The 12,157-nt window shown below is 41.0% G+C and overlaps 2 protein-coding genes across 2 annotated transcripts in view; one reads left to right on the top strand and one right to left on the bottom strand.

The window, feature by feature from the left end:
• LOC117473371 (proteoglycan 4-like) overlaps positions 1-1,285 on the top strand; it is an 11,188-nt gene extending 9,903 nt beyond the window's left edge. Inside the window, exons 11-12 of the mRNA XM_034118940.1 lie at positions 66-185; positions 1,044-1,285. Coding sequence (XP_033974831.1) covers positions 66-185; positions 1,044-1,285 — 362 coding nt within the window. The remainder of the gene's footprint in view (positions 1-65; positions 186-1,043) is intronic.
• Positions 1,286-1,439: 154 nt separating this feature from the next.
• The window catches only part of tpra (translocated promoter region a, nuclear basket protein), a 52,842-nt gene continuing 42,124 nt past the window's right edge, over positions 1,440-12,157 (bottom strand). Inside the window, 13 exon segments of the mRNA XM_034119098.1 lie at positions 1,440-1,610; positions 2,393-2,432; positions 2,434-2,492; positions 6,924-7,021; positions 7,147-7,288; positions 7,828-7,926; positions 8,005-8,117; positions 8,738-8,829; positions 8,987-9,058; positions 10,243-10,436; positions 10,516-10,675; positions 11,505-11,732; positions 11,974-12,048. Of these exon segments, the coding sequence (XP_033974989.1) occupies positions 1,555-1,610; positions 2,393-2,432; positions 2,434-2,492; positions 6,924-7,021; positions 7,147-7,288; positions 7,828-7,926; positions 8,005-8,117; positions 8,738-8,829; positions 8,987-9,058; positions 10,243-10,436; positions 10,516-10,675; positions 11,505-11,732; positions 11,974-12,048 (1,428 nt within the window). The 3' untranslated portion in view covers positions 1,440-1,554.

Here is a 12,157-nt window from a genome sequence, read left to right as displayed (position 1 = left end):
GCTGGTCCCTCAAATGACAGTCAGAGAGGGCATGCATTAAATGATGATCTTATTTCTCTCATCAGGTCTTCTGGGGGCAGAGGTCAACATCAGAGTGTCTCTGAAGGGGTTCCCCTCCCCCGTCACCTCCGCCCTGTCCCGCCCTCAGAGGGGGGGGCTGTTCGAGCACTACGTCTTCTCTGGACGTAAGAACCCGCCTGTTACACACTCACTATTCTCACTAAAGCAGAGAAATAGTTGACCATCCCCAGGGGATCTTGGGTTTTGTGACAGCTCCATTTAAGAATAATATAAAAGATGAAACTACCACACTGCTGACTATGTGGTGTTTTAAAGCAGTTTTAAACACCAGTAGTGATAGAAATGTCTCTGAGGCTGATCGTGTATGTGCTGAGGTCAGTACTGCACTAAAGTACAGTTTGAAGATACTTGTATTTTACTTCAGTTTTTTCTTTTCATGCCACGTTCTACTTCTTCACCTGAGGCAGATATTGTACTTTTTACTCCAATACATGTATCTGACAGCTTTAGAGGCTTCACCGTTTTTATTCCATCAGCCAGCAGACAGAAGAAGGATCAGCAGATATTCTGATGGTTGGAGTCATTCTTCCTGTAGACACGTTTCAAGGTTCCAGCTTCTCTCTGTGCAGATGTGCAGCTTGGCTTATCTTAATGTATACGTTATTAGGTTGAAGTTTGGATTGAACAAACTCTGATGGTCTCAGGTGATTGGCCGGAATCTCTCACTATTTTCAGAATGTTCAAAAACCAAGGGATCTTTGGATTAGTCTTGGAGAAAACAGTTCAATGTGAGCTCTACCCCAAATAACGATAAGAGTTAAACCCTTCTTTTCATGAGTAATAATAATATAACATAAAATGATATACCAGGAGACATGTTCCTGCTTGGAGTCAGTTCTTCTTCCCGATATATTTGACATAATGGTCACAAACTCTTAACTATTTCCATGTTGGACCTTTCCATCTGTGACAGCTCTGACTCGTCCAGTGTGTGAAGTGATGATAATCCTCTCTCTCTGCAGCTCTCTTCTTCAGCGTCCACATCTCAGGGGACCTGCTGGTGCTGACCACACCTCCCCCCCCCCGCAGCCCCGGCCCCCCCCGCCAATCCTCAGCCCTGTTGTGTACAGCGACTTCACCAACATGGCCGATCAGAATGCTAACACGCCCCCCCCAGCTAACTCCATCAGAGTGTGGCTGCGCTGTCCCTGACATCCTGACGTCCTGCTCTGGTATTATAACCACAATATTTTCAAAGCACTAAATGTATCATGTACTATTATTGTAGTACATTCATATCATGATTTCAATCCCCAGAAGTGGTAACTATAATGTTCCAATGTAACTAATATTCCTTACAAATTTGAAGAGCTGCGTCATTCTTTAAAACGTTCCACTGATTACAAACACCACATCACTGCTTATCATTATTCAGCTTTATTATTACAAGTTTATTAACAGTCTACAGAGCAACATGAAGATACTAACAAAATAATCAAGAATAAACACAACTGAACTGGATCATCATCATCATCAGGCCAAGCCCCCTCTGCCCATGGCCCCTCCCCTTCCTCCTCGAAAGAAAGTGCCTGAAAACAAATGTGAGGAGAAAGCATTAGAAACAACGACAGATTCCATGTGATCATATCTGTTTGTGATCTATCCCCATGTTTATGCTGCTCTCTGCTTATTGCACTTCAATAAACAGCTTTATCATTCCCCAGAGTGACTGGAGGTTATTTTGAACATGTTCCACATCAGGTCTTAACAGAGTGCTCAAGGGATGACGTATTTTTGAGTTAGCATCACAAGGGCTCCCTCAACAAGAAGCCGAGGGATTCTTCTAAAGAATTTATAATATTGCAGAAATTAAGATTTTTGCCAAAAAAACGTTTTATATTTTCACATTTTGTTCAGCAATATAATGTCCACACATTAATAACACTTCATGATTTTGAAAGTATAAAGTCAATCAACAGAAATAAAAAGATCATCATTACGTTATAACAACCACCTTACGTCTCCACCGCTAAGATAAAAGTGGCTAATGTTCAGCGTAATGACGTTTAGTAGTCTAATTTAGACACTTGTTAGCAACCGTCTTTAAAAGGACACAAAAAAGCTTCTGACATTCACCAGTGTGTATTTACTGACATATTCTATGCCGTAAAACAAAACATGAAAATCTCTTCAGCTCGTGTTAACAGACATTATTCAAAGGCTTCTAACCAAAAACACATTCAAAAAACTGTTGACTTGAAGACGAAAGAGCGGGAGGTGCTGAAATGCTGACTCATTTCTGGAGTTAGGACTCATTCCTGCACCACTACATCATCTCTCTGACACTGAAAGGACAGTTGTATGTGGTCACCTCTGCGGCTGAGCAGCGTGCGCGCCTCCATCCTCCCCCCCCCTGGTTCCTCTGCTCATCACACCACTTACTGTGCGCCGCTGAGCTGCACTGCTGGTGTCTGAGGACGGAGAGGAGTGGACTGTCAGGGACAACACATCAGGACAAACATTAAACACAACCAAAGATTAACATCTGTCATATGAACTAGGACAAACAGATTCAGCTGAAACAAATATCACCGTCAGTCATTCAGAGTGTGGATCGGTTGAGATTATCAGAAGCTGTCGATTTTTCAATGTTTAGACATTCTATTTAAAAACCTAAACAGATTGATCTGGTTGTCCAGCTGTCCAGATAAGCATCCCCTTGTGTACAAATTGATGTTGAAATATATGTTAAAATACCATTTTGAATGAAGTATTGCTGAGCTGCAGTCTACAAATTCTTTACTACAGACTTAATCAGTCCCTGAGCAAGGCACCGTTCCCTACACTGCTCCCTGGGTGCCGTTCATAATGGCAGCCCACTGCTCCTAACACTAGCATGGGTCAAATGCAGAGAAACCATTTCCTTACATATACCTGTACTACGTAATGACAATAAAAGTGAAAAAACTCCCCAAAAAAACAACTAGTTTCTTTGATACAGTTACTCATACTTATTTATTGTTCAATGAAAAATCATCAATCCCTCCAATATTGTGAATAACACCGAAAATGATAGAATGATACAGTAGGGCTGTTGCCAGTAGCTTTTATAAATTGTCTTCTAAAAACCTAGTTATTAGACACGTTATTTTTTTCAGACTTCAAATCCATGACAACTGAAACAATTTAGAGGGTGTGTTAATGGTCATTATAAAACGGACAAGTCAAATCAAGCAATCTGATTGGTTCTTAGCCGTGATATAATGAGCGTATATCACGGGTAGAATTGTAGTTACTTTTCAAAACAAGTCAGTATCCCTCCACGTCTGAGAAAAGCTACAACCGTTACAACTGTTACATTACGTCCGTTATGAAACTAACTAACTAACAAAGCTTAAGATGGAAACATGTAAGGGATAATGTGCAGCAAGGACTTATTGACCGTTGTTAAGGACGCTCACATCTGCAGAAAGAAGTCCGGTCGATTTAACTGTATACAGTTGGGCTGAAAAGCAAACTGCATGCAGTTTGCTTTTCAAACTGGGACAAGAAAACAGCGGAGAAGTAACGGGACAGACCTCCTTTTTACGCAACGGTCCAGACATAGACATCAAACGGCAAAACATATTCAGTTGCCAGTTACTTTGGCATTAGGGCAGGGATATCTAGATACTTTCCAAGGTTTGACATAATGAATTGTGCTACTTTTAAAGCAAGCAGCGATGTTTTCAAATCTGTAATCAAAAAGGTCCGTAAAAACGCTATCGAAGCAGTTCCTGCCGTTGCTACGTAGTTCAAACAGTAACAACGGACTATTTTTGATCTGCCTGTCGGGTGTTCTTTTACCCATAATGACCGCCTCGCTGCACATTATCCCTTACTTAACTTTGACCTCCGGGGTGGTCTTACTATGGAGGAGTGGATTGAGCAGTGCCTATCTCCAGAGCAAAAAGCACCTAAACGACGACATGTAGAGCTACGTGAAGAGCAGGTAGACCAACTGGAAAAGTATCACCATTCAAAAGCTTTCTGATGCGGGTCTTGAAACAAAGCAGAGAAATGATGACCGTTAGTGGCCACAGGTGCGAAAGCTCTCTCCAGAGCTACTGGAAGCCGAATCTCGGGGACCGGAGAAAGTGGAGCAATATTCTCGCCACGCCAAGCAACAGCCTAGAACAACCTCAGCCTATACAAGTAACCACGTAAGCCATGCTACTGATGCTGGACAGTTTTTCAGTGGGTGCACAATAAACGGCAACATACAAATGAATGTAAATAAATAGCCAAATAATGGATCAACGCTCTCTGTCTAATATGTTCGCTAGCTGTTAGTGTTGTTGCATAGCAACCACCTCGCACTGTTTTGTGCAGAAGGCAACGGAGGGACTGTTTTATTTTGAACATCATTATTTACTAACAACTATTTAAATTAGAGTGTGTATTTTTCTTTCATATTGCCACACTTGGTAACCGTTTTACAAAAGCAATAGCTCACGACAGGCCGTGGTATATGGTCATTATATCACAGTTAGAGGGCGTGGTTCGGCCCGACGCGAAGCCCCAATACTGTGGGGATTGTCCACAGTATTGAGTATGTAAGTCGCTTTGGATAAAAGCGTCGAACAAGTGACATGTAATGTAATATAAAGTCAAACAGTATCAATTTTATTAAGAACTAATGGTAAAATGTTATTTGTATCACTCATCAAAGATAGCAGGAAAACATGCATTATGTAGCCTACTATGGAGGGGACTTTGACAGAGGATTACTCACAAAGTACACAGTAAAAGTAATTCATTTTATTTCAGGTAAAAGTCAAACTAGTACCGAGTCCAACAGTGTCAGTTTTCTTAAGAACTTGTGGTAAAAAATATTTGTATCACTCGTCAAATATAGCAGGAAAAATGAAGAGCAGCTGATTTGAAAAAACAAACTCGAGAGGCGGCTGAGTGACCGCAGTGCAGAATCGCTGTATAGTTTAAATCTCCTAACAATGTTGTACATTTTAGACATAGGCTTATTATTTTTACAGCCCTTAATAACATTCGTTTTCTGGGCTCAAAGTGTGTCTTGTGTCTTGTGATCGCTAAATTCCCCTTGTTTATAATAATCACCGTTCCTTCAACAGGATACTGTAGTGATTCAAAGTGTGATTTTAGCACTGGAGTGCTTTTGTTTTCAAATCACTTCCGTGAGTTTCGCCCCGCCCCTCGCTCCAAGGACCATTTGACCATTTAGTAAGGTAAAAAGCAAAAAGCAAAAACGCCTTGCAGACGCTCTTCAGTTTACTTGTTTAATAAAGAAAAACAAATGGACGGAAGATAGAGTGGCGAAGTCACGCCCATCTACTTCCGCCCCATGGGACCTTATTTCGGAAAAATTATGTATTGAAGTCAATGGAGAGAGAAAACGTATCTTTCGATCCCGTTTGAATTGTGCCATGAATTACACATATGATGTTTGTCAATCTTAAAAAATAATTTCCATGTCAAAAAAGTCACAGTTTGTCGTAAAACTGTTGAAATATAAGACTATGAAAAATACGTAACTAGAAAGACTACAAATCCCAGAGTCGCGTAAGTGATGTCACAATTGAGACACTAAGAGATAGCTAAGATCAGCGCCATATAGATAGAATCTATCTATATGGCGCTGGCTAAGATAAGATAACTTTAACAAGATGCCTGTGTGCTTAGTACCAGGTTGTTATCATACCAGCAATGGGTCTTGCTCGTTATTTCGCTTCCCGTCTGATGAAAGGACCAGGAGTGGCTTGATCAAGCTAGCTAGTAGCTAGTAGCTAGCACGTTAGTTAGCATTACAGCCTTGTCATTTTTATTAGCCTTAACATGAAGTAACATTAAGTAACCCAACATGTTAAACAGTAGGAGTAGTAGTCATATTTCGTGAACCCTTTGAATAGTACTGTCACCGGTGTGATCATTCTATAATACACAATTTAAGCCCGGGGGACAAATGCTAACGCTAACACTAGCATCGGCGATCTTCTCTACTTCATGCTATCTGCACAAATGGTTGACATTAAACATTAAAACGACCAGGCAGTTCAGAGAGAACCAAAGGAAGGCAGGCAGCTTTGCATGACATTCTTCAGGACGTGTTTCATTGTGGTGATAGTGAGGGTAGTCAATCGTTTTGTTGACAAGACAGTAGTGACGGCCATCTTGGTGACGTGTGTTGTTCTGTGAGACCAGAGATGTAGTTCATTGAGCGTTTCACACAAACAAATGCGTTACTTCACAGTTTTACGACATATTTTTTTTTTTTGACTTGCAAAATTATCTTTTAAATTGACAAACATCATATGTGTAATTCGTGGCACAATTCAAACGGGATCGAAAGATAATCTTTCTCTCTCCATTGACTTCAATACATAATTTTTCCGAAATAAGGTCCCATGGAGGTCCACCGGAAGGGGAGGGACTTCGCCACTCTATACACGGATTCTGACCTCATCTGCGCTCTTATTTTGTAAGGTAACTTCCGGTAGCAGAATATGAAAAAAAACTAGTTTTTTTGTTTCTGTTTTCTAGTGATTTTTTTTTTTTTTTTGAGAAGTAGAAAATGTAAATCATCCCGTTTTTTAAGTTTAGTAAATCCCTTTTTGACCATGATAAAGAAAAACGCCTTGTATTTCAATTTTGGTTTTTCAATTTTAAAAACGAAAATTAAATCTCTAGCCGTTTTTTGTTTTTGAATATCCATTTGTGAAAAGAAAATCCAATGACCAAAACATACACTGACCGTTAATGTGGAAGCTGTTAGCATGTGTAAATGCAGCCTTTTGACAGTAGTCACAGCAGTTCTGTTAACATCCCAGAAAACCTTAGTTGGGTTCACAATGAAGAGTTAATGCTGGTCAGTAGACAGAGTACAGTACCAGGCTCCTGGCTGGTAGAGGGCAGTGAAGCATCATCACTCTGCTGACCTGCTGACTCCAGGTCTGTCTGGCTGTCCAGAGAAGATTCAATACCAGCACTGCAAAACACAAACACTGAACTCAGACACAAACACTCCATCCAAATCTGTTCTCAGTCAAATGGAACACATTGTTTACACAGATACTTCAGACGATTAGGAAAGGGATTCAATAAGCTGCTCACCCCTCTCCCTCCTGCTCCATGAACACTTCGTCCCCATCATCTGCAGCAGACGCCATCCCAGTGGAGGTGGTTACCATGGGAACCGACTGGGATGCCATGTTGTCACCACTGTCTGAGGGCAGAGACTCCGTGAAGACGGTCACTGACAGACAGAGTCATGATTCACACGTCACAATGTGCAGTGCTGGGTGTCACCATTTTTCAGGTAAAATCCATCAAACGAGATATTGATCTAATTTTCCAATCGAAATCAGGATTTCCAAATTCTTTCAGTATTTTTTTTCTCTCCACCTTGGTGCACATCTGAAGAGATCAAACTTAACAGCAACACTTCAAAGAAGACATATTTTAGTCTGATTGGGAGCCTGCAGCTGCACTTTACTCGGATACATTTTACGGCCCATTTGTGGCCTTATTGTAGTAAATTCCCCCAAAATATTGTGAGTATCACATTGAAAATATGGATCGGATCTTTTTAGACATGAATAAAAAAAGTAAATCACAGTTGCCATTGTAAAAAAACAGTGATCTGTTGATCTTTATGAGGCATGCATCTATAGACAGAAAGGCATAGCCGTCAATGCTGAAAACCAAATTCCAATAGTGACCTGAAAATCAGAAGTCAAAAGGATCTTGGCTTTGCAGAATCATGAATCATCTAGTACAGAGCGTGTGTCTCACCTGGTGCAGCCACCTGCAGGGGGGTGGTGGGAACGCTCCTCCCTCCTCCGTCTTCATCGTGAGCAGCCAGGAACAGAGGGGACTCGTACATCCCCAGACCTGAACACAGGGTTAGGAAGTCCATCAACATGTCACTGCTGGAGGTAAGTTCAGGTGTGTGGTGGTGGTGTGTGTTACCTCCTTGCGAGGCCAGCTGTCCCAGGTCAGAGTGCGAGGCTGAGGTCTGAGGCAGCAGGTCTTCTGGGGGTCCGAACCTGAACCTGGTGGACAGACCCGTCACCTGAGGAGAGCTGAGAGACAGGGAGTCGCCATGAAGCTCTCTACTCATACAAGTTAGGCTTTTAAAGTGAGAGGTTGTTTGGATGAAGTTCTAGTTGCTTTTACTTCTTATCTTTACATACATGTTGTCCTCTTACTTGATCTTTTATTGCACATTCTTTTTTGAACAGGTATATTTATGACTTCATCCTATGATTATATACATACATTTTTTTCATTGTTAGTTTTATTTTTATTAAGAATTCTGCTTTCTAATGAGGTAACAAAAGAAACACCTGTTATGGTCATTTTAAACTTTACAACAATGTTAAAAAACAAACATAAATACAACCATAGGGGCAGAAATGTGATTTAAGAAATAAATCACAAGGACCACACACTCTAGTTTGACCTTCTTAAAAGTTAAATCAAGAAGCTCATTTGAGATTTCTCCTTAATGTTCGTCTATTTTCTATCACCAGGGAGATTAGATCGTAAAGAAAAGGTAAATATAGTTTAGAGTGCAGCACCTGACTGACCTGATATCCTCTCTCAGTACAATCACACAGAATGAAGCCCAGCAGGTTATTCACTGACACTCTAGATATTTAATAACATCCAACATGTTGTGTTCCTCTGTGTCAGATCTTACTGTATGGCCTCAGCAAAGCCATCGGTGCGGTGTGGGACCACCAGGGTGGGAGTACTGGGAACCATCCTGTCGTCATCATCAAAGAAATGTTGCTGCAACACACACACACACACACACACACACTGACTGAGACACAGTAACACCTCACATGCTTCACACAGTCTTTAGACTAGTTACACAGGTAGGATGTGTCTGACAACATTAACAGTACATGTATTCTAACCCCTGGACACACACTCCGTCTCTCACCATGCTGCCTATTCCCGGGGTGAGCTGAGGTCCGCGTCCCACTGAGGGTCTGCGCAGCTGAGAGGACTGTCTCTGATTAAACAAACAGAAAACAGGACATCACTGTCAGAGTATTCTATTCATTCAAGATTATTTTTACAGGACATTTTCACAGCAGCTACAACACTCATTTTACATTTAAAAAAACATTTCACAGCGTAAGTTCATCTTATCAAATAATTTTTTCTTTGTTTTTATGACCAAACAACAGATTTAGCCAAAATCTATTTGTTGTAATGGCAAATGGACTGTATTTATATAGCGATTTTCCAGTTTTTAAGATGCCTTAAAGCACTTTGGCATAGATACAAGTCATCATTCACACACAGCACGTTGGCCATGGGGAGCCATTTTGGGTTACGTTTCTTGCCCAAGGACACATCAGCATGTTGACTGCAGGGGTTGGGAACCAACCCTCCAATATGAAGGTTGGTAGTTATATGACCGTTCTACTCAGTTTACATAAGAGGCTGATATGCACCACTAAAGCATTCATATTTTCTTCCAGATGAGTTTTAATGTTTGTACCCTAAACATTAAAAGGTACATATTGTGTTAGCAGTACACATGTTTTTATTATAACCCTCATCTGTTCCACAGAATTCCACAAAAACATTTTGCCTGGGAAAAACTCTTAAGTAAGTTTGTACAGGAGACAAAACCATCTAGATTAGTTCCAGAAAATGGATCAGCTGTTTTTTCTTTCTAACTGCCTCTCAGGGCTTCCATATATTCCTGATTAGTAATCTATTACATTCAATCTTTATTCATTACTATTACATTTTGCAACCCGTAAATGGTTTCTGGGGGATGTAGTCATTTGACAGGCTGTGTCCATGTGTAAAATGGGTGCAATAAAAGTGTAATATAGGTGAAATGACTGTATCATGGGTATAATATACAAGTGTAATAACAGTGTAACATGGGTGTAAGAGGGTTGTATTCATTTGTAATTACAGTGTACTATGAGTTTATTAAGGGTGAAATAACAGTGTATCATGGGAGAACATGGATATAATGTGTAAAAATGGTGTAACATGGGTGTAATAGGAGTGTATTAATGTGTTATATATGTGTAATAACAGTGTAATGTAGAACATAGACAATCATGAGGCTTTCCATTCAAGGGTTGAGGAAAAAAGGGTTGTATCTTGAGTTATAAAGCTATATCTAACTTAAGCATGACTGTTTTTTATTTGATGTACCTGTGTGTTTACCTGTGTGTGTGGGGGTCCCAGCTCTTGAACCGGGGGTTGGATATAGAGTCTTGGTGGGAGGGGGTGAGGGGGCCTGCGTGGGTGTGGCAGGCGGGGGGTGAGGGAGGAGGGGGAGGGTGTAGAGGAGGTTGGGGGGAAGTGCACAGGCTCTCGGGGGGGCTCGGACTCCGATGTGGCGCTGCTGCTGCCTTCATCTGGAAGAGAGGGGAACTCACATTAGAGGGTTTCAACAAGAGGGCCAGAGAATGAGTGAGGGGGGGGGGGGGGGCTCACTGCTGTGGGACGGCTGCTGCGAGTCTGAAGACGCTCCACACACTTCTGACGGCTCTCCTTCCTCCTCCTCTGCCTCCCTGCTCTCACTGCCTTCCTCTCCTCCTCTCATCCCGCTCTCACCAGCCTCATCATCTTCATCATCATCCTCTTCCTCCTTATACTGAGGTAGAGAGACCAAATAGGGTTATTTACTCGGGTCAACAGAAACAAAGCTGAAAACAGAGTGGTGCAGTCAGCATTTTACCACATCCAGTTACTTGTACATTGGTCTTGCAACATAATATTGCACTTTTTTATTTATACTGTTATTTCTTGCACTTTTTTTAATAGTAAAAAAAAAACCAACTAGTTTAATATTTTATGTGTTATATAGATTTATGTTGCATTGTTGGAGGAGCCTGGGACTTCAGATGTTCATTGCCATATCTACACTGTGGCTCTGTGCATATGACAATAAAACCTTTGCAGTCTCAACATGTCTGAATTGGTTTTGGTTGTTATCCTGAAATAAGGTCTGTGGTTAACTCAAGGTGAAGAGATTTGAAAATGTTGTTCTAAATACATCAATAAATAAATATTGTGAATGTCTGAAGCTTCTTTTTCAAGAAAACACGGTTGCTAACAAGTGGCTAAATTACACTACTAAACGTCATCACACATAACATGATTAGCCACCTTTAGCTTAGCAGTGGGGAAGTCATGTGACTGATATATATTGTTTATAGCATTACCATTAACATCTGGAGATTGCTTTAACGCTTCAAAAATCATAAAGTGGTGTTAATATGTGGAGATTATCCTTCTGAACAGAATGTGTAAGTATCAAAGGTTTTTTTGCCATAGATTAAACTTTTACTACAATATTCCAAAAATCCAATGGAAAAATCTGATTGCTTTTTGTTGAGGGAGTCATTGTGATGCTGACATCCGGGTTGGCCTACAAAAAAACATCACTGCAACACTATTTCAGATAATGAACAGATCAGCACCCCGTCATCTTCTTCCTCCTCTTCCTCCTCATCTTCCTCCTCCTCGTCATCATGCTTCTCCTCCCCCTCTCTACTCTCACGGCTCTCGCTGTCCGTGTCGATCACGATGACGTCCCGGATAATAGTGGAGCCCTGAGGGGACATCATGTCAGAGGGGACGGACTGGGACACTCTCTCCACATCCTCGTCATCTTCAGCTAGAACGGGGAAACAATCGTCCGGAAGCTCCTGCAGCACAAACACAAAAACATTATTCAATATCTTAAAATCATCATAACAGTGTAATCTCCACCTCTTTTCCTAGTAGTGGAGACGATTGGAAGCCATTATCCTACTGTGCATGTTTGTAGTATCCTTATCTACTAGGGCTACACGATATGAGTAAAACATGTTATAATGTTGTTGAATATCTTTTGGAAATTTCATGCAAAACTAAATAGCAATAAAATGAAGGTCATTGGTGACTGACCTGACTGTCATCAGGTGAATCCTGACGCTTTTCCTCGTCCTGCAGCTCTTCTACAATCTCCTCATCACCTTCCATCTGAAACATACCAAGTTCCAGCTCTCACTTAACACCAATGAGTTCATTGAAAACTGAAAACAGTGCCGATTGACAAAACTAAACTTTGTAGAGCAGCTACTTAAGTGAT

This window comes from Trematomus bernacchii, unplaced genomic scaffold (assembly GCF_902827165.1).
Source record: "Trematomus bernacchii unplaced genomic scaffold, fTreBer1.1, whole genome shotgun sequence".
Classification (NCBI taxonomy): domain Eukaryota; kingdom Metazoa; phylum Chordata; class Actinopteri; order Perciformes; family Nototheniidae; genus Trematomus; species Trematomus bernacchii.
This window is presented reverse-complemented; position numbering and strand designations above follow the sequence as displayed.